The 21,849-nt window shown below is 36.4% G+C and overlaps 1 protein-coding gene across 1 annotated transcript; it reads left to right on the top strand.

Moving 5' to 3' along the window:
- The first annotated feature begins 432 nt into the window (after positions 1 to 432).
- Positions 433 to 16,406, top strand: LOC148652635 (myosin-4-like). Its single transcript, XM_088599582.1, has 41 exons — positions 433 to 448; positions 720 to 759; positions 1,246 to 1,461; positions 1,616 to 1,759; positions 1,839 to 1,995; positions 2,242 to 2,269; positions 2,360 to 2,471; positions 2,569 to 2,661; positions 2,742 to 2,805; positions 2,916 to 3,014; positions 3,739 to 3,842; positions 3,924 to 4,062; positions 4,642 to 4,760; positions 4,855 to 5,004; positions 5,085 to 5,255; positions 5,353 to 5,662; positions 7,022 to 7,092; positions 7,236 to 7,323; positions 7,522 to 7,639; positions 7,735 to 7,858; positions 8,170 to 8,306; positions 8,661 to 8,916; positions 9,189 to 9,431; positions 9,517 to 9,693; positions 9,774 to 9,919; positions 10,008 to 10,098; positions 10,257 to 10,646; positions 10,729 to 10,855; positions 10,938 to 11,056; positions 11,745 to 11,941; positions 12,032 to 12,215; positions 12,306 to 12,471; positions 12,558 to 12,682; positions 12,771 to 13,079; positions 13,487 to 13,690; positions 13,782 to 13,907; positions 14,914 to 15,084; positions 15,168 to 15,272; positions 15,376 to 15,471; positions 15,721 to 15,855; positions 16,281 to 16,406. The coding sequence occupies exons 3-41, from the start codon at positions 1,258 to 1,260 to the stop codon at positions 16,299 to 16,301; spliced, it is 5,820 nt and encodes a 1,939-aa protein (XP_088455708.1). The 5' UTR covers positions 433 to 448; positions 720 to 759; positions 1,246 to 1,257; the 3' UTR covers positions 16,302 to 16,406.
- Positions 16,407 to 21,849: the final 5,443 nt, after the last annotated feature.

The following is a 21,849-nucleotide window of genomic DNA, read 5'->3' as shown; positions in this document are numbered from 1 at the left end:
CAGCGATTCAATGCCCTCAGTAATCGGTAAACTGTTAGTGTAACATTTATCTGAGATGCAGTGTTTTTACTGCTGGTACTGTACATGCAGGAGGAAACAAGCACGCTAAACAGAGCATCAAACTGCGCGCTTAAACTACAGTAGGTGGAAGTGCAACCGTCACGTCTAAGAGGGAGGGCGTTCTATTCCTAACAGTAGAGACATTAGAATGACATGTACATTTGCCATCTATACTGGATTTATGACAAAACTTCTGAAACATTTTAATGAGCGTACACACATTTCTGCCCTTCTATAAAGTGGAAAAGTATCATTGGTACACGTGTTATGCCTCCCTTAAAATGTTTAATACCAAATATAGAGGTCAACAGTGATGCTGGCCAAATAATCCTTTATAAAAGCCATTTCATTCTTCCAGGCCCATGCTTTATGAACTGATCCTCTGTGGGTAAGAAAATCGAAACAAATATATTCTAATCTAGCAGATAATAAAGCATTAAAATATCGGAAATATTAAACTTTCTACAAGTCATACAGTGTGCAATACCCCTCCACTAATTAAGTTTGGTCGAATTTGTTGCAGGATTAATATTTGATTAACAGATGTATATGAATTTAATAGACATGCCGATTAAATTCTCTTGTTAATAGCAGGGTAAATAATAGATGTGATTTTACAGCACATTTGTAGAATAATGTGTCCTTTTCTAAAATTACAGAATTGAGGAATCCCGTATTTCTTGCCTGGGATCAGGGAGGGTAAGCATATATTTCTGTATCTTTTCTTTCTCAAGGTAGTGGCAATCTACCTATATTTATAATACAGAATCTAACAGTATAAATAGTTAATAACCTATTTGAAATTCCAGTAGAAAACGTTTCAGCCAGTGTTTACTGTAGACCAGAGCGGTACATTCTACAGGTAATCATTAGATTAGAAATATAAATGAACTGACGAGAAGTGTAAACCAGGTCAAACCAATAAATAGCCATTCGGGCCATTGGAAACCAGTTGCTAATTTCTACTGGGACCCACTGGAATTTCTAGTGTGATTAAAAAAACATAATTTGGAAACAGAGTTCCCTAAGGGGGAACAAAGATTTCAGTATTAAATGCAAAACAATTCTGTTCTTTGATAAATAGCCAGTATTGAATTGTACTCAGTAATTCCATTTGGTTCCTACCACAGAATTGAATACACTGTAGGTAGTTACAGATTTGTCAATAAATGTATTTCCTTTTAGTGACTTGCAGCAATGAGTTCTGATGCTGAGATGGCCGTTTTTGGGGCGGCTGCCCCGTTTTTACGCAAGCCGGAAAGGGAAAGAATTGAGGCGCAGAACAAACCATTTGACGCCAAAACAGCTGTGTTCGTAACGGAGCCCAAGGAGGTTTACGTCAAAGGCGTTCTCCAGAGCAAAGAAGGGGGCAAAGCCACCGTCAAAACTGAGGCTGGGAAAGTAAGTGTCATGCTGAAATCTAGGTGGTTACTGTAAATCTGCCTTTCACTAGCACTACTAAAACCAATTCTACAGTATGTGTATCACTGTCATGACCTGTATTAACTATGAATTCTATTGCTACCAATTATCTTCTTCTTTTCTGAATGTTTAGACTCTAACAGTGAAGGAAGACCAAGTCTTCCAAATGAATCCCCCCAAGTTTGATAAAATTGAGGACATGGCAATGTTGACTCACCTCAATGAAGCTTCTGTGCTGTACAACCTCAAAGAACGTTATGCAGCATGGATGATCTATGTAAGTACTGTTACAGCACTGTTATACTACAATTAATTCTTACTGCTACTATTTCTAATCTTATTGCTTTACCTTTCAGACCTACTCTGGGCTGTTCTGCGTTACTGTGAACCCCTACAAGTGGCTCCCAGTGTACAATCAGGAAGTTGTAGCAGCCTATAGAGGCAAGAAACGCCAAGAGGCTCCACCACACATCTTCTCCATCTCTGATAACGCCTATCAATTTATGCTCACAGGTACTTAATTCTTCTAAAAAGCATTTATATAGTTTGAACAATATGTTTTTTCAGAAGTATGTTTTTCAAGATATATAAATTTACAAATAAATATTAATGCAAATAATTCTAGAAAGTATAATAATACAAAATATTGTAAAAGTACCTGTTTATGAAAAATGAATAATTAAGAATTTGATATGTTGAGCTTTAAAATACAGTATAACATTAAAAGTTATATACACTACTAAACCTTTTATTTTACAGATCGAGAAAACCAGTCAATCCTGATCACGTAAGTACCTGATACATCTTAGTATTGATTCAGAATCAGACTCATATAATTAGTGTGCACTGCTAAAAAAATCCATGATTTTATCTTCAGTGGAGAATCCGGTGCTGGAAAGACTGTGAACACGAAACGTGTCATCCAGTACTTTGCCACAATCGCAGCAATTGGGGACAAGAAGAAAGAGCAAACCTCTGGCAAAATGCAGGTTAGAAAATATTGCCTCTTTTTTTACAAGCAGCATATACAGTATAAACCCTCCTGAAGCAGTTTCATTGTTGATATACTGTATGTGTGTCCTATAGGGAACCCTGGAAGATCAAATCATTTCAGCCAACCCTCTGCTGGAGGCTTTTGGAAATGCCAAGACAGTGAGGAATGACAACTCCTCTCGCTTTGTGAGTTCTGCATACCACACAGTCTGATTCTCCTTAACGAAAGGGTTCATAGTTCTCATGTCTTCCCACTTTCTTTTCAGGGTAAATTCATCAGAATTCACTTTGGAACCACAGGAAAACTGGCTTCTGCTGATATTGAAACCTGTGAGTCTGAAATGTGTTCAGATTAAGTTTAATTTAGTGTTACATTCAGTACAATACCTTACATCTACAATTTAAACATTGTGATCTTTTCTTGTGGGATGTATTTTCAGATTTGCTTGAGAAGTCAAGGGTAACATTCCAGCTTTCAGCAGAAAGAAGTTATCATATATTTTATCAGATTATGTCAAACAAGAAGCCAGAGCTCATTGGTAAGGGAAAAAAATGTTTGTTGTATGTATGTGTATGGATTGTATATCCAGGAAAATTGCATCCAACATCACTTCCCATATATGTTTGTAACAGCACAAAGACACATTTTCACAAATTTGTACTTTTATTAATTAATACAGCATTATAGTTACAGTCATCTAAAAAGCTTTTATGTGCTATTATTATTTTCAAAAGACAACATGAAATTCCCAGCAAGTTTGTCCCAGCAATTGACTACATTTCATGTTTACTGCAATTAAATTATGAATATTGCTATCTTTGTTAATTAATCTACAGGAAATGTTTACTAATTCATTATTATACTAATTTACTTCAGACTTCAAAACTCATAATGATTTTTCAATTAAATTATCCATCCATTTTGTAACCGCTTCTTCCAAGAAGCACGGGGGAGCCATAGCCAATCTCAGCAAGCAATGGGCACAAGCAGGATCCCTGGACGGGATGCCCATCCATCGCAGGGTGCAAACACACACTCACTCACACAGGGCCCATTTTCCCAGAAGCCAATTAACCTACCAATATGTCTTTGGACTGCGGGAGAAACCCACGCAAAGAGAGAACATACAGTACTGTACAAACTCCACACAGATCCGGGTCTGGAGTTAAATCCAGGCTCCAAAAGCTAACCTATGCGAATGCTAATTGCACCACTGTTTAAATTTAAACTATTCAAATTTTCATTTATTTGCTTTCATTTAGAAATGCTTCTAATTACTACCAATCCCTATGACTATCCTTACGTCAGTCAAGGCGAGATCAGTGTTGCCAGCATTGATGACAGTGAAGAGCTGATAGCCACAGACGTAAGTACTGTTGGTTAGTGGAAGCTTTTCATGTAAGAAATGCAGATCAAACTCACAAAAACATTTTCATTTTCCCCCCAGAGTGCTATTGACATTCTTGGATTCACTCCTGAGGAGAAAGCTGGCATCTACAAGCTGACTGGCGCTGTGATGCACTATGGTAACATGAAGTTCAAGCAGAAGCAGCGTGAGGAGCAGGCCGAGCCTGATGGCACTGAGGGTAAATGTTTTTGATTTAATAGGCACAGCAATATGGACATGCACTGCCTATGAGAGATTGTGATTTTTTTCACTGGAAAGTGAATGCATGCCGTCAATGCTAGCAATATAAAAACAAGCAATATAGTCTTCATGGCTATATCCATGACATTCTTGATTATGATATGGAAATAAACATTCACTTTGACCCTTTTCATTTGTTTAATTCCAGTTATTTCTTGTGTTTTGTATCTTAGGTTTAACTTCTTAATGATCATTAATTCCTTAATTGTTCACTGTATGTGATAACCTTTCTCCACTTCTACCTTCACCTTAGAGTTTAACAACTTAGAGTTTTACACTAATTGAACATCAAAGTGTAAAAGATGTCTGAACTGGTACTTCAGGTATTAACTGTCCTTCAGATTTGCTCTTCTGGAATCTACATTTGAAAATACATTATCAAATCTTTTGGTTCCTTTGTGTTGTAATGTTGGAACATGAAAAGTTACCAAACCTTTGCTAAGAAGATTATCACTAATTACTTTTTAAGAATTATTGTGTATGCTGTATGTTTATAATGTATGTATTTCTCTTTCAGTTGCTGACAAAGCAGCATACCTAATGGGCCTGAACTCAGCAGACTTGCTCAAAGCCCTCTGCTACCCGAGAGTAAAAGTGGGGAATGAATATGTCACCAAGGGGCAGACTGTGCAGCAGGTTTGTGAATAAGAACCATCAGTGAATTTTAAAAGTTTAGAAATTATTTAATATTGATGACACTTAAATGTTTTAAATGTTTTTACATTTGCAGGTATATAATTCTGTCGGTGCACTGGCAAAGTCTGTCTATGAGAAGATGTTCCTGTGGATGGTCTTACGAATCAACCAAATGCTGGACACTAAGCAGTCAAGACAGTTCTTCATTGGTGTCCTGGATATTGCAGGATTTGAGATCTTTGATGTATGTATAGACAATTCTTCATTCCTATTTTGAAATTATTGAAGAAATTATATAATTTCTTCTTCTTTTTCTTATTATAGTTCAACAGCTTGGAACAACTGTGCATTAACTTCACCAATGAGAAGCTGCAGCAGTTCTTCAACCATCACATGTTTGTACTGGAACAAGAAGAGTACAAGAAAGAGGGAATTGAGTGGGAGTTCATTGACTTCGGTATGGACTTGGCTGCCTGCATTGAACTCATTGAGAAGGTATATATAATTAAAATTATTATAAATCAAGACAATATTGAGACCATTTTCCTATTTATTTATAATCTTATAATTGCACCTTTTTTGTCCTGAATAGCCAATGGGCATCTTCTCCATCCTTGAAGAGGAGTGCATGTTCCCCAAGGCCTCAGACACAACCTTCAAGAACAAGCTCTATGACCAGCATCTGGGCAAGTCCAACAACTTTCAAAAACCCAAGCCTGCCAAAGGCAAGGCTGAGGCCCACTTCTCCCTGGTGCACTACGCAGGCACAGTGGACTACAACATCAGTGGCTGGCTGGACAAGAACAAGGACCCCCTGAATGAGTCTGTTGTGCAGCTGTACCAGAAATCCTCCGTCAAACTGCTGGCTTTGCTCTATGCCAGCTTTGCCTCTGCAGAAGCTGGTATGATTTTATTTAAAAAAAAAATTTTTCTTAAAAACAATGACAACTTTTAAAGGGGCACAATTCTGCTGAAGGTAATGGAATTTTTTTTTATTTTCTTAAATCCACATACAATCACTATCAAAAATATTAGGAAACCAGCAAATAACACAAACAATAGAAACAGCTTGAATATGATGAGACACATATTCTACAGGGCTTTAAAATACTTCAGTCCAATTCCTTTCCATTTTTCTAGTAGTGTGAGCTAATGTCTAGACACCCATGTTTATTCTAAATATTGTGGTGTTTTTCACTTTATTACCAAATAACTTGTAATTGCCAAGTGCTTTTTTAAGTCTTAATTCACAGCAATGACTCTTGCACTGCACTGGGTAAACAAGAGTACATACTCCTTTGAACCACCAAATGATTAGAAAAAAATATTTATGGCACGCTGCAAGAATCAGTGAAGAGCAGTGCATCTCTTCATGATATTAGTGAGCCTACAGTACGAGCACCTATTAATTTGCAACATTTGGTATTTTGCCTTGAGATGAGTGACTATGGCCAATGAAATCCAGCTTTATCTTTGGTGGTGCTCTGTCCGTTGTGTGCTGCTTGATGGAGAATCATGCTTATAGTCAACCAGTGATATGACCTTATGTGATATGTTATGATAGTAACATCTTTACTAGTTTAGTCATCAGGAGCCCCTCAATTCCACCAGTCTTTGATAGGTTTGAAATCTGGAGAATGCTCTGGTGAGGAAAACTGATGGTTTATTTTATGCTCCTCAAGCAAACTGTTCTTAGCTTGCTACTGAAAGTCTATTCATCTGATAAAGAGTGTTTAGGCATTTGGCCAGTGAATATTTATGTAAATGTGTTTCTTTTCATTTTCATTTGTTATGACCTAGTAGCATACTGCTGCTCGGGGAATCCTGCAGACAACCATTTAATCATAGCAATCTATACTTAGAACACTTAAAATATATACTATTATTGGAAAATAGTGCTTAACCTGCACTTTTAACGAGTATCTTTATTGGATCAACTACTCAAAAAACATAAATAAACCTTTATAATCACAGTCTATTTCTGTCTATTCTAATTCTGTTTTTTTTTTGGAAATGCCATTTATTTGTAATTATTTAACTATACAACTTAAAATGTGCATCACAGAACAACTACTGTAAGTAGTGTTCAATTGAAGTGTTCAATGAATTACAATACCTGAATTAAATACTTTGAAGGTTGAAGTTTCAATTTGTATGCTCTTTATAAAGGACCTAAATGTACAGGTATGCAGGATAACTTAAAATTGTTTTAAGAAACAGAAGAAAAGGGAAACCTATTGTCTTTTTGTTTATTTCTAAAGAGGGCGGCGGAGGAAAGAAGGGTGGTAAGAAGAAGGGCTCTTCTTTCCAGACAGTGTCTGCTCTCTTCAGAGTAAGTGCTACAGTATATCCAACATCTTTCCTAAAATGTGTGTCTCTCAAATAATTACATTTTTTTCTCATTTGCACTAAAAGTCCTATCTTTTATTATTGGCATGACATTTACTTGGCAATATGATACCTGTTACTCTACAGGAGAACCTGGGAAAGCTTATGACAAATTTAAGAAGCACCCATCCTCACTTTGTACGTTGCATTATTCCCAATGAGACCAAAACACCAGGTATGTACAACAATAACTGTAACAATAATATCAGCATCCCAAGTGAACTTTATGTTTCAAAGGCTTTGCTCAATAACTGAAAGTCCTGAAAAAAAAACATTAAAATGTATAAACTGGAAAATAAAAATAAATAAGTGAATAAATAAACTAAAAGAATTACAAATGATTAATACCTGACTTGTTTCATTGTTATTTCAGGAGCAATGGAAAATGCACTGGTCATTCACCAGCTGAGGTGTAACGGTGTGCTGGAAGGTATCAGAATTTGCAGGAAGGGATTCCCAAGCAGAATCCTGTATGGAGACTTCAAACAAAGGTACTATTAAAGTTTAGGCCTAAGATATACTGTATATGATCAGACACATTTATAGAAATGAAAAATAATGTAACTTTGTTCTCCCTTTCTGGAAGATACAAAATTTTGAATGCCAGTGCCATCCCAGAGGGTCAGTTCATTGACAGCAAGAAAGCTTCAGAGAAGCTACTGGGATCAATTGATGTTGATCACACTCAATATAAATTTGGGCACACCAAGGTAAACTTTTGAATGTTAAGTTTCAGCTTACATAGAACCAAGGAGTTATATCAGGACCTTGACCAAATCAAAAACAAATTATTGAACTCTATCCTAACAGATGGCTGTTCTTTATTTTACTATATAAAATATACATTTTCCTGAGTATTATAATGAAATATATTTGGTTGCATTTCATTAGTAATCATTAAATATATGAAGGTTCATGTAACCATTTTTCATTCTTAATGTTATTTCAAATTTTCTCTATATTATTTTTACTATGAAAAAATAATTACATTTACTTTTATGTGCATCCAATGCATTTACAGGTATTCTTTAAAGCTGGTCTATTAGGCACCCTTGAAGAGATGAGAGATGATAAATTGGCTGCTCTTATCACGTGCATCCAATCTCTGAGTCGTGGATTCCTGATGAGAGTCGAATTCCAAAAGATGATGGAAAGAAGGTGAATAGAAATGGTCCAGAAATAAACCACAACAAACTCTTGTTTCTGACTTTTGAATGCTAGAAAACAAGATTTTCATTTTTAAAAGATTCAAATAAAACTGCGACCAATGGAAAGGTGAACTTTTCGTTTATAATGAAAAGAAAGTTTATAAGTTTATATAAACATTTAGTTTATAATACAAGAAGTTTTAAAATATAAAATATTGATCTTAGTTATTTAAGAATAACTTTGTGAATGAGATACAAATCCAGGGTATCAAAATGTTACATTAGTTATGTGAGTCGCAGCAACGTTTTAAAAGACTTTAAAATTAATCCTGAAGTCAATATTTTTACTTACTTTTTTGCTTAGGGAGTCCATTTTCACCATCCAATACAACATCCGCTCATTCATGAATGTGAAACACTGGCCATGGATGAAGCTGTACTTCAAGATCAAGCCTCTTCTGAAGAGCGCAGAGGCTGAGAAGGAGATGGCCAACATGAAGGAAGAGTTTGCTAAGTGCAAGGAAGACCTGGCAAAGTCAGAAGCCAAGAGAAAGGAGCTTGAAGCCAAAATGGTGACACTCCTGCAGGAAAAAAATGATCTGCAATTGCAAGTGCAATCAGTATGTACTGTATATAGTCTATAATACTAATTCTCTAGTATCTGATATCTGATATCAAATATCAAAGCTATATTTTCCTCATGCCTACAAGATAATATTGTTTCTAAGAATTTTTTTGCCATGAAATATTGTTTGAGTTTGCAGTGTGCATCAGAACATCTCTTTACTTAAACAGATTCTTTAAAATATAATTGATCATATGAAATAATAATAATTGTACTATCCTGATTCTCTCTGGTTCAGTTGTTACCAACTATACAATCTCTTTCCAGGAAACTGAAAATCTCTCTGATGCTGAAGAAAGGTGTGAAGGACTCATCAAAAATAAAATCCAACTTGAGGCCAAAGTGAAAGAGATATCGGAGAGACTGGAGGATGAAGAGGAAATGAATGCTGAGCTGACAGCCAAGAAGAGGAAACTGGAGGATGAGTGCTCTGAGCTCAAGAAAGACATTGATGACTTAGAGCTCACCTTGGCCAAAGTGGAGAAGGAGAAACATGCAACTGAAAACAAGGTTAGAATTTCTTATTGAATATTACTAATTACATTTTTATACAGCAGTAACTAAAAATTAAAACTTTAATTTTAAACACATGTAGGTTAAAAACCTGACAGAAGAAATGACTGCTTTAGATGAAAGCATTGCTAAGCTAACCAAGGAGAAGAAAGCTCTCCAAGAGGCTCATCAACAGACTCTTGATGATTTGCAAGCAGAGGAGGACAAAGTCAACACTCTGACTAAAGCCAAGACAAAGCTTGAACAGCAAGTGGATGATGTAAGTGACACATCCAAACAAATACTTCATGTATTTTGAGACAGCTTGAACTACAATTAATAATGTGTCAAATATTCTAGCTTGAAGGTTCACTGGAGCAAGAAAAGAAACTCCGGATGGACCTGGAGAGAGCCAAGAGGAAGCTGGAGGGTGATCTGAAACTTGCCCAGGAATCCATAATGGATTTGGAAAATGACAGACAACAATTAGAAGAGCGACTAAAAAAGTAAGATTTTTGTAACTTAGAAAAACACACATTTGCAGATAAAACCAAACAGAAATTAACTCCTTTGTGTTAATGTCCCCCTTAATAGGAAGGACTTTGAAATCAGTCAGCTTCTCAGCAAAATTGAAGATGAGCAAACTGTGGGTGCTCAACTTCAAAAGAAGATTAAAGAACTGCAGGTATTTTCACAAAATGTTCTATATTATATGTTTGTTTCAGTCTAATAGATCCATATCATAGTGTTAATTTATTTTGTTATGTTGATAGCCTATTTGTCATGATTGTATAGTAATTATATACAGTATATAGGCAGAATTATATTTTGTTACCTTAACAGGCCAGAATTGAAGAGCTTGAAGAGGAAATTGAGGCTGAACGTGCTGCTCGGGCCAAGGCTGAGAAGCAGAGGTCTGATCTCTCCAGGGAACTTGAGGAGATCAGTGAAAGACTTGAAGAAGCTGGAGGAGCAACTTCTGCCCAGATTGAGATGAACAAGAAACGTGAAGCTGAGTTCCAGAAGCTCCGCCGTGACCTTGAAGAGGCCACTCTGCAGCATGAAGCCACCGCAGCAGCTCTCCGCAAGAAGCAGGCGGACAGTGTGGCAGAATTAGGGGAGCAGATTGACAACTTGCAGAGAGTCAAACAGAAGCTGGAGAAGGAGAAGAGCGAGTACAAAATGGAAATTGATGACCTCTCCAGCAACATGGAATCAGTTTCCAAGTCAAAGGTAAATATAAATAAAATCTGTTTTTACTTGAGGAATAGTAATTAAAAAGTAAACCAACAGAAAAACTTTTTTTCATCTGAAGGCAAATTACGAGAAGATGTGCCGAACTTTGGAGGACCAGCTCAGTGAATTGAAATCGAAACATGACGAGGATATTCGTCAAATGAATGAAATGAGTACTCAAAGGGCAAGACTTCAAACAGAAAATGGTAAAATAAATAAAATGATTAATTTAGTCTTACATTTAAAAAATGCCCTGTTAAAATATTTTTTTTTATTTGATTTTATAAGGTGAATTTTCACACCAACTGGAAGAAAAGGATGCCTTAATTACCCAAATGACAAGAAACAAAGTGGCTTTCACTCAGCAAATTGAAGAACTGAAGAGGCAACTTGAAGAAGAAACAAAGGTATGAGAATAGGAATATATGAATAGTTACACAAAGAAGAGGAGATCATTTGGCCCATCTAGCAGCTATTTCTAGAATGAGGCCAGGGTTTCAGCTTCAATGACATGGCTTGGTGTTTTCTGTTCTCAGTTTTAAATGGCCACTAAATTTCCACCTGTTTCTGCTGATTCATGTTTTACTGTTCATCCACTCTATTTATAAATTATTTTAAGGATGAATTGGATATTGAACACTTGAATCATCCATCCATTTTCTAACTACTTAAACCAATTTAGGATTGCGTGAGAGTCCGAGCCCATCCCGGGAAGAAACAGGCACAAAGCAGGGTACACCCTGGAAAGGACACCAGTCCATCACAGGGCAGACACACAGACATGCTCATACTCACACAAATTTTCCCGGAAACCAATTTACCCACCAATACAGTATGTCTTTGTACTTGTGGGAGGAAACTGTAGCACCAGGAGGAAACTCAGGTGAACACAGAGAGAACATATAAACTTCATGTAGATAGAGCCCAAGTACCGGATTTGAACGCAGAGCCCGTGCACTGCGAGGCAGCAATTCTAACTACTGTGTTACCCCCTTGAATCATTAAAACATTAATCACAAAAATGAACTATGTAAGTTGCAAAATTGTTTTATTTCATAAAATGATTTTACTAACCCCATGTAACTTTTTTCAAAGGCCAAGAACGCCCTGGCTCATGGTCTCCAGTCCGCCCGCCATGACTGCGACCTGCTCCGGGAGCAATATGAGGAGGAGCAGGAGGCCAAGGCTGAGCTGCAGCGCTCATTGTCCAAGGCCAACAGTGAAGTGGCTCAGTGGAGGACAAAATACGAGACTGACGCCATCCAGCGCACTGAGGAGCTTGAGGAGGCCAAGTAACTACATTATTTCTACTCTTAAACTAAGTGCTTTCCTGTGAGATCTAAAATGATTGAACAAATTCTAACAATCATCACTTTCCACAGGAAAAAGCTTGCCCAGCGGCTCCAAGATGCTGAGGAACAAATTGAGGCTGTGAACTCCAAGTGTGGCTCTCTGGAAAAGACCAAGCAGAGACTTCAGGGTGAAGTGGAGGACCTCATGATTGATGTGGAGAGAGCAAATGTTCTAGCAGCTGCCCTTGATAAGAAGCAGAGGAACTTTGACAAAGTATTGTATTGCTTTATCAATGAAGTTAAAATATTTCCATATGACACAACCTTATATAAATATGCAATTTTACTTTTAAATTGCTTTTAGATTTTGGCAGACTGGAAGCAGAAGTTTGAGGAAGGCCAGGCTGAGCTGGAAACTGCTCAAAAAGAGTCTCGGTCTCTTAGCACAGAGCTTTTCAAGCTGAAGAACTCGTATGAAGAGGCTCTGGATCATCTTGAAACTCTTAAAAGAGAGAACAAGAATTTGCAACGTATGTGTTCAAATAGTCTGCATTTATCTTATGAAACTGTATAGTTCATGAGGAATCTTTAATGATTATAAATCATATTGTTACAGAGGAGATATCAGATCTCACTGAACAGATTGGAGAGAACGGAAAAGTTATCCATGAATTAGAGAAATCCAAGAAGCAGGTGGAATCAGAAAAAATTGAAATTCAGACTGCATTGGAAGAAGCTGAGGTAACTGAGAGTGAGATGTCTGCATTTGTGTGGTGCCAAAATATTTAAAATATGTATTTAATTAAAAAAATTTCCATTAAAATCTCAGGCATCTTTAGAACACGAAGAATCCAAGATCCTTCGTCTACAACTAGAACTGAATCAAGTGAAATCTGAAGTTGACAGAAAGATTGCTGAAAAGGATGAGGAAATGGAGCAGTTGAAGAGAAACCTTCAGAGGATTGTGGACTCCATGCAGACTGCTCTTGATGCAGAAATCAGGAGCAGAAATGATGCCCTAAGAATTAAGAAGAAGATGGAGGGAGATCTCAATGAGATGGAAATTCAGCTGAGCCATGCCAACCGTCAGGCTGCTGAAGCCCAGAAACAACTGAGGAATGTCCAAGGACAACTCAAGGTATGTAAAAAAAGTTGGCATCAATATAACTTACAAAGTAAATACAGTACAACCTTAATATTCACATGGGTTAGGTACATTGAAGTCTCTGTGAATAATGATTTGGAAACTTAACTTAATAACTTGAATTATAGAGAGAAACAATACGTTAACAATGCAAATTTGATCACTGTTATGAAATACAGTGGCTTAGTAAGTTAGTTAGAAGAGTGCATTTATCGTTTGTAACAGTGCAGCACTACTGCAAATGCAGATAAGGTAGTCACTCATAATCTTGAGTGAATAGGTGTAATTGAGAGTAGAACTAGTGAATATAGAGGTTCTGCTGTAGGTAAAGATGGAGGAATCTCATTTTCATCAAGACTTGTCAATCATTTCATGTCTTAATTTAAACCTTTTGTGTCCAGGATGTCACAATTCACTTGGATGAGGCCATCAGAACTCAAGAAGACCTTAAGGAGCAGCTTGCAATGGTGGAGCGCAGGAACAGCTTGATGCTGGCAGAGATTGAAGAAATGAGAGCTGCCTTGGAACAGTCAGAGAGAGGTCGTAAGGTCGCTGAGCAGGAACTGCTTGATGCAAGCGAACGAGTACAACTGCTACATTCCCAGGTTGAAAAGAATCCTCCTTTTAATTTTTTAGTTAATATTCATATTAAAAAAAGTAGAATGATCTAATGTTGCCTCTTCTGTACATACGCAGAACACTAGCCTCATCAACACAAAAAAGAAACTTGAGACTGACGTAAGTCAGCTACAAGGTGAAGTGGATGATGCCATACAGGAAGCAAGGAATGCAGAAGAAAAAGCCAAGAAAGCTATTACAGATGTAAGTTATACATTTCATCAAAGCTATAGACTCTTCTTAAATCACATAAGTTTTAGAAATTCCCAAGACATAGATAACAATTTATTTATAACAGGTTATTAGGACAGGATTCTCTTGGCTCTATACAAAATAGTGACATCTGCACTATCCTGAGTAAATGCAGGCCTGCTTCTATCAGTGAAAGATTAATTAATAATTATAATTGCTTACACTTATATAGTGCTTTTCTGGACACTCCACTCAAAGTGCTTTACAGGTAATGGGGTCTCCCCTCCACCACCACCAATGTGCAGCATCCACCTGGATGATGCGACGGCAGCCATAGTGCACCAGAACGCTCACCACACATCAGCTATTAGTGGGGAGGAGAGCAGAGAGTAATGAAGTCAGTTCATAGAGGGGGATTATTAGGAGGCCATGATTGGTAAGGGCCAATGGGAAATTTGGCCAGGACGCCGGGGTTACACCCCTACTCTTTTCGAGAAACACCCTGGGATTTTTAATGACCACAGAGAATCAGGACCTTGGTTTTACATCTCATCCGAAGGATGGCACCTGTTTACAGTATAGTGTCCCCATCACTATACTGGGGCATTAGGACCCACGTGGACCACAGGGTGAGCGCCCCCTGCTGGCCCCACTAACACCTCTTTCAGCAGCAACCTTAGTTTTTCCCAGGAGGTCTACCATCCAGGTACTGACCAGGCTCACACCCGCTTAGCTTCAGTGGGTTGGTAGTTGTGAGTTGCAGGGTGATATGGCTGCAGATGTTCTGCTCCTCCAGTTAATGCTAATCCTCCTGAGAGCTGCTACAGATCTTGTGCTGTAGCATGTCACAAGATGAAGTTAAAGTGAGCAGGCCTGTCTGCCCTTCCTTTACAATAATACGAGCTGAACTGTAGAAAATAGTTATTCAACTGGGTGAGTACAAAATGAAAAATGCAAAAACAAAAATTCCTGGTCTTTAGATAAATTAAATCAGCATATTCCTCCTCCATAATTCTAGGCTGCTATGATGGCAGAGGAGCTAAAGAAGGAGCAGGACACCAGCGCTCACCTGGAGAGAATGAAGAAGAACCTGGACATCACAGTGAAGGACCTGCAGCACCGTCTGGATGAGGCTGAGCAGCTGGCAATGAAGGGTGGAAAGAAACAGCTCCAGAAGCTGGAGGCCAGGGTGGGGTATAATTAACACAATCATTTTTGATGCACAGTGTACATGAAAAGAAGTGTGGATTAATATATATCCAATAATTACAGGTGCGTGAGCTGGAGAACGAGCTGGAAGCTGAACAAAAACGTGGAGCTGAGGCCATTAAAGGTGTCCGAAAATATGAGAGAAGAGTCAAGGAGCTCACTTATCAGGTAATATGATAGTTTCCAAAAGTTTAAGAAATATTCAGAATTATGTTTTTTGTTCAGATCACAGCATTAAATTGATTCATTTTAAAACTTTAATTTTTTCCAGGCTGAAGAAGACAAAAAAAATGTGCTTAGACTTCAAGACCTTGTAGATAAGCTACAACTGAAAGTGAAGGCTTACAAGAGACAGGCTGAAGAAGCTGTAAGTTAAAAATAATTTATCAAGCTTTCTTGGTATTGAAACATTGAAGGTCCCTTTTTTTGCAGTGGAGCAATAATTAATAGACTGTCCAAAGCATTTCATAAAGTGTGTATCCTTTTGATCGAACATGGAGATTAAAATCAGTAATTACTGACCTTTTAATGAACTCTTGACATTTATTTTTTATTACACAGCAGATTTCTGTACATCACATACAGTAAATTAACTTATGTATTTTTATACCTCCAGGAGGAACAGGCCAATACCCATCTCTCCAAGTTCAGGAAGGTGCAGCATGAGCTGGAAGAAGCTGATGAACGTGCTGACATCGCCGAGTCCCAGGTCAACAAGCTGAGAGCCAGAAGCCGTGATATTGTGTCCAAGGTTAGTGTCCATTATTTTTCAAAAGGTGCCATACACTGCTGATACTTTCATATTTCTCGAAAGTAAACCAGACGTTCCTGGCTCACCTCAGAAAAATGTTAACTGTAAGAGGTATTAAAAGACAGTGGCAAAAAGGGGTTGCAGTTGTGTATTATTACTGCACAAATTTTATATTAGCATTCAATCAGAAAATCTAATACATGCTTGACCAGTGCTTTGAAATATTCACCTTGAAAGTTAGTCTGAGAATGAGTTGTGTCCATTTTAATGTATGATTAATGCATCACTTTTAGACAACTGATTTTCTTGCAGAATAGAAGGTATGAACATTTCTTTGGTTAAGAAATGATTGATGAAGAAATCAAGAGTATAGAAATAAGACTATTCAACTAAATAAAGGATTCTATTTTTTTTCACTTCCAAAGGGAAAAGAAGCAGAAGAGTAGAAGAAGTATCAGGATTTGCCTGTGGGAAATTCATACAATATGATTTCCCAGAATCACAATAGATAGCACTTTCCTCTCACCTTAAATAAAGCATGTGAAGTTACATTTTGCCTTCTGTGCTTATTTCCCAGTATGTCCATTGCTTCACTGCAAAATTCTAGCTATATCCACAAGGAGCACGTGCATATTTGTATACTTTGGATTCTTTGACCTGAAGCTCCAGTGCAGTCCTCGTTCTTCTGTTATTACCCAGCACCTTAATTTTGCACTCCCTTAAATTATGCAGAGTATGAATAACCAGACATACAAAATGGTATGAGGTACCTTTATTAGATAGAACCCTTTACTAGTGCATTCTGTTGTAATAATAAAATATAACTTCTCATTTGAACGTTTATCTTGTGGAATTTACCATAGAGGTTTAGACTTTTTGCTGCAGTTTTACAACGGTTTCATGCCTTCACTACACCACCCTTTACCACACCAGACCATGAGAATAGCGAGGCATAAAGTAAGATAAATATTTCTATAGAGTGTTTAGTATATTGAACAATATTATTCATATGGTGCAGTGTGATAATCATGGTACAGTGTGATAAAGGACAGTACAGTCATGTTGAAACTATAGGAATCCACAGCAGAAATATGGTTAATCTAAAGGATGGGAATCAGAACACTTAGTTATCTGTTGAGCAAAGACAATCAGCTGTACAGAAGAAGATAAAAAAGCAAGGAAGAATATGAAAAAGGTTACAAAGGACAGAAGCTATTTGGACCATCTCATCTCCGGTTCATATTTGAGCCATGAATTCAGAGGACACAAGTAGAAAGCAAGTTAAAAGTGTACTGTATATATAAAACTGAGAACAGGAGGGACTCTTACTCAAAGGGTTGTGGGAGCATGGAACAAGGTACTCAGTCATGGCCTCCCAGTTGTAACTCCTGTTATATTCTTATTTTGCTTGCTTTTGTACTGTTAGCTTAATGATTCATGAATCTCACCAAGACATTCATCATCTTCAATAAAGTGTCTATGTACATTAGTTTGTCCCAGCCCCCTTGGCATTGTGAGTACAGAATTATATTCTGTCTTGATTTCTTCAAATCTTAATCATCACTTGTAGCCCTGGGTTCTTCTAATATTGATGATGATGAAGATGTTCAGTAAATGCCTTTCAGGATTTTTAAAACCTGATTAGGTTCCTAAGTATTCTGTTTTCACAGGTCAAAAGTTTCATCTTGCTGACTTTGTCAGGTTTTGCACCTCCATTAACTTCTTTATCATCTGTTAATTTGAAAGGTTCACTCACTACCACAATTTAGAAGATCACTGACATAAATTAAGAAGTATACTGATCCCTGCAGTACCCTACTAATAACCTCTCTCCAGACTGAGGCAACTTTTCCCATAATGTTAAGGCCTGAACCAGGCTTCTGCTTTGTTCTGCTGTTATATTTGTTGATATAACAAAATATTTAAAGGGAGAAAATTCCAGGTGGAAATTAGCTCTGAGGGCCAAAATCACTAACAGGTTAAATGCAGTATATTTAACTTCAGTATACTTTTTTGTCAAACATTCAAATGTAAAGTACTGCATCTCCAATCACAATTTCTTAAGCTCTTTATTTTACAGTATTTAATCAAGACATTAAGATAACATGAGATTCAAAATACATTTTTCATTCACGCTAAGATCTATTCACACCAGACATTTTTAAGTGCTTTTTTCAGGTAGATTATAATGAATATAGAAAAAGGACAATATACAAATTGAACATCTTAATCAATTTAAACTAGCATAATCTGACATATGTAGCTCTAAAAATGTATCCAAGTGGTCAAAAGCTGCAAAATAAAAGATTTTTGGTGTTTTATTTTATATAGCATATTATATGAATGACTCATATATATGTATATAAATATTACATGTATATACATCACTATTTTGTCTCTGTTGTGAAAGGTCATGCATAACAATCATTTGTATTGTACGTCTCTTAAAAGTGAAATTCAAAACGTTTCACCACAGAAATCGTTGTTAGTTAAACAGTTTGGGTACTCCTAAACTTTTCAATCTAGATTTTTTTAAGTATGGTAGATGAGCAACTACATCACAACTCATCTGTGTAGCTACTATGAGATTCAACCACAAAACTGAACATGAAACTCAAGTTCCTGTATCTACTTTTCTAGCTGTTGCAATTATATTCATACATTTGACCCAGTGTGAATAGACCTTAAAAGGGAAAGCGTTGGCACAGTCAGTAGGATTGTGAGCAACAGAACCACGTCAAGGTCCTTTCCCATGTCTGCTGGCCAGTCACGCACTCAAGTGAAGCAACCACCGAACAGGAAAGTCAAGGATGAAACTCAAGTTAGACACTAACAATTAGACATCCTATAGGACACATAAAGCATAATGAGTTTTTAACAGCCTTGATCATTTGCTCTTAAATAAGTATAATGTGATAAGAAAGAACAGGTATAGATAAGAGGAGGCCATGTGGCCCATCTAGCTTGTTTGGTTGCTGTTACTAGCAGCTTAATGTTTGCTTTCCAACTGCTAAATACAGGGCCTGGTCAGTACTGGGATGGAAGGCCGCCAAGTAAGTGCATCGATGGCCCAGTAGATAGCACTCTTTCCTAAGGACCACAAATTCCAAAATGTTCTTCCAATACTAGTGACTAGGGGCATGGTCCTGTAGGTGATGACATCCTTCACACTATAAGTTAAAGCAGACTCAGTTAATAAAGATCTTTTGGCACTATTCTTGTAAAAGCAGTTGAAGTAATTGCAGTGTCCTTGCTAAATTCCACCATGTGATTATAACATCTAGCCAACCTCAATGTTCTCCCTCAATTAAATGGCTAAATCAATTTCTCACCCAATTTGCTGTGTGAATGGATTCCACATGTATTACCTTCCTATTGATGAAGTGGATCACATCCTATTTGTAAACCACTTTGTGATTCTGTGCAATAAGAAAGTACTATATAAATATGCGATTAATTATTATTTTATCTAAGGCAATTTACAGTAGATAACATATTGGAATAGCATGTATACTAAATCTGACCTAAAATTATCATTTTTATCAATACCGTTATTCAATACAATATTAAAAATGTCAGTTTTGTAACACACGTCTCTAAAATTGTATCTTCATCAGGGCTAAAATTTATTAAATTTATTAAATTTAATTTAAAATTTATTAAAGCGTACAGATGTAACTCTTTCCTGGTGTTGTCCAAAATAAAAAAAAATCCTGTTTTCACACACCTGTAAAAGAAATCACCAAGACTAATTAGGAATGTCTTTAATGCATATACAGTTCCTGTAGGTACTGCTTTTTATAATGCTGAAATCAATATTAAATATTTATGAAGTTCCCACTATATAGCCTTCTTATGGAAAGTGAAAAATGTGTAAACAATTTTTTACAGCCTGAAGAAAATGCTTTACAGTATTACTATAGATATTGTGCCATTGTGAATAAATACTCTCAATCAAGCAAATTCAGTAAAATAATTTAAAAATCATTTTCTATATTTGACCTCTACCATCTGCCCCAACATGATGAAAATGCTTTAGGATCATGTAACATACTTATGTTTGGGTCATAAAAATATGCTGAATATTCTGAACTGGATCCAACATCAGATCAGTTTGCAAGTGAAGTCTCTGCATGTACAGTATTACTTGTACTGCCTATGTATATGTGTCCAGACCTATTCATAGCAGGCATCTTAGACCAGACTGCACATGTCATAAAACATGCTCATAATTAACAAAGCCATTAGAGAAACTTCATATGATATTGTGCAGGAAAATATAACCACGGTACTACAACTAATACCACTGCTGCCATTAATAACAGAAATACAGTATATAAAGTATGAAACTCTTTTTGATTTTCTAGTGTTTTCAGTAATTTGGTTTCACAATCACATTTAGGTTCCTAGTAAAATAATGAAATAATATGATACTTTGCTTGGGCTGATTGTTTAGTTTAATACTGATGTACACTGATGGTGTACAGAACTGCAAAGTTTTTCTGAATAATTAAAATCTGGAATTCATTTAGAGTAGAGTTTCTTTTCAGTCTCTGGATTCCTAAACCACATTCTAGTTTCTTTAATAACAAGAAAAATCAAAGCAGACTGGTATGACTAGAGCTACTAATTTTTCACATCTTGTTTTTATTTTAACACTGCATTACAATCTTGAAACTCCAAGCACCTATGTATAAGAACTCTGGTTCTACTAATCCAAACAATAGTCATCTACTTTGTACTGTAAAACCAAAAATATACCATAATTACAAGGAACAATTACAGCATTTTTCAACTCAGAGTTGGTCTGTATTCCACAATGAACTGTATAATGTATACAATTATAGTTTTGTCTGATACTCCAGGACCTTGTGTTACAAATGGTTCTTATCAGAGAGCAACTTATGACTTTGAACTTATGTTTAAAGTCTGGTTCATATACTGTAGGTTTTTCTTTCAGCATTAACGTAACTTATGTGGTTTACATAAATTTTGTGTATGTACAGTAGATGAATTTACCAAGTCCCTCAACACAACCAGACTCACCCTGAATGTCTCTTAAAAAGTAAAAATAAAATTACTACTGAGATGATGATGATCATGATGATGATGATAATTATCAGAAGAAGAATTGCTGATTATAAACAAAGTAATGTAAATTGTTAAACAATTTACATTACTTTGTCTTACTTGTACAATGAAAATATAACACATATAATATATAATAATGTATTATATGTATACTTGCTAACACACAACTAACAAGGAGATGGGTTTATTGTTACAAAAGCTAGATAATGGGTTAATAAACTAACACATTAAAATAAATACACTATTTGAAAGTAACAGTTGTACAGTATCTGCGTTATTACCTTCTGGCCTGAACTCATGCATTTCCAGAAGTGAGGAAAGGCTCCAAAGGACATCCAAGGAAAATTAGGTTCTTGCTGTAAGTGGCTTTGATGCATCATTAGGTGGTGCTCTTCCTTCTGGACCCGAATTTCTAAAACCAACAAAACAGTAGGATAACATGGGATACTGCTCTGTAGAAGAATGACTTGGTCATTAAAGAGCTGTTTATAAGAGTAGGGATATATTATACTACCACAACCAATCAATTATTATCACTTTTTAAGTGTTTTAAAAAAAGTAGACTGTGTTTTGTATTTTTGATTTTTTTCCCCAGCTAAGTGAGGAAATTAAACAATCTACATTACTTTGTCTTGTACAATAAAAAAGTTAGGATATTACAACATATGTCGGTTAACCTATAGTACATATTATCCAACAGATCTATGCTTCTGGACCCTGTTGCAACATACAGTAACAATGGATTAATACAATACAAATAATTTGTTGAGCGTTTCCCATACCCATACATTCTGGAATATAAAAAAAAAATATTGCATATGTCTTTCAATTATAACAGCCTTGTGTGACACTTAGATTTACTCATCTACTAAAATATGAAAAGCTAAACATGCCCCACAATCC

Source organism: Lepisosteus platostomus, chromosome 11 (assembly GCF_059453375.1).
Source record: "Lepisosteus platostomus isolate fLepPlt1 chromosome 11, fLepPlt1.hap1, whole genome shotgun sequence".
In the NCBI taxonomy this organism is placed as follows: domain Eukaryota; kingdom Metazoa; phylum Chordata; class Actinopteri; order Semionotiformes; family Lepisosteidae; genus Lepisosteus; species Lepisosteus platostomus.
The sequence above is the reverse complement of the archived record's forward strand: the minus strand, read 5'-3'. Positions and strand labels throughout refer to the sequence as shown.

Bases quoted from the DNA above. Each gene is read 5' to 3' on its own strand.
- LOC148652635 (XM_088599582.1), top strand. From the start codon at position 1,258: ATGAGTTCTGATGCTGAGATGGCCGTTTTTGGGGCGGCTGCCCCGTTT. The intron at 10,856-10,937 runs GTAAAATAAATA...TGATTTTATAAG, and splicing joins AAGACTTCAAACAGAAAATG to GTGAATTTTCACACCAACTG. The intron at 12,683-12,770 runs GTAACTGAGAGT...TTAAAATCTCAG, and splicing joins CTGCATTGGAAGAAGCTGAG to GCATCTTTAGAACACGAAGA.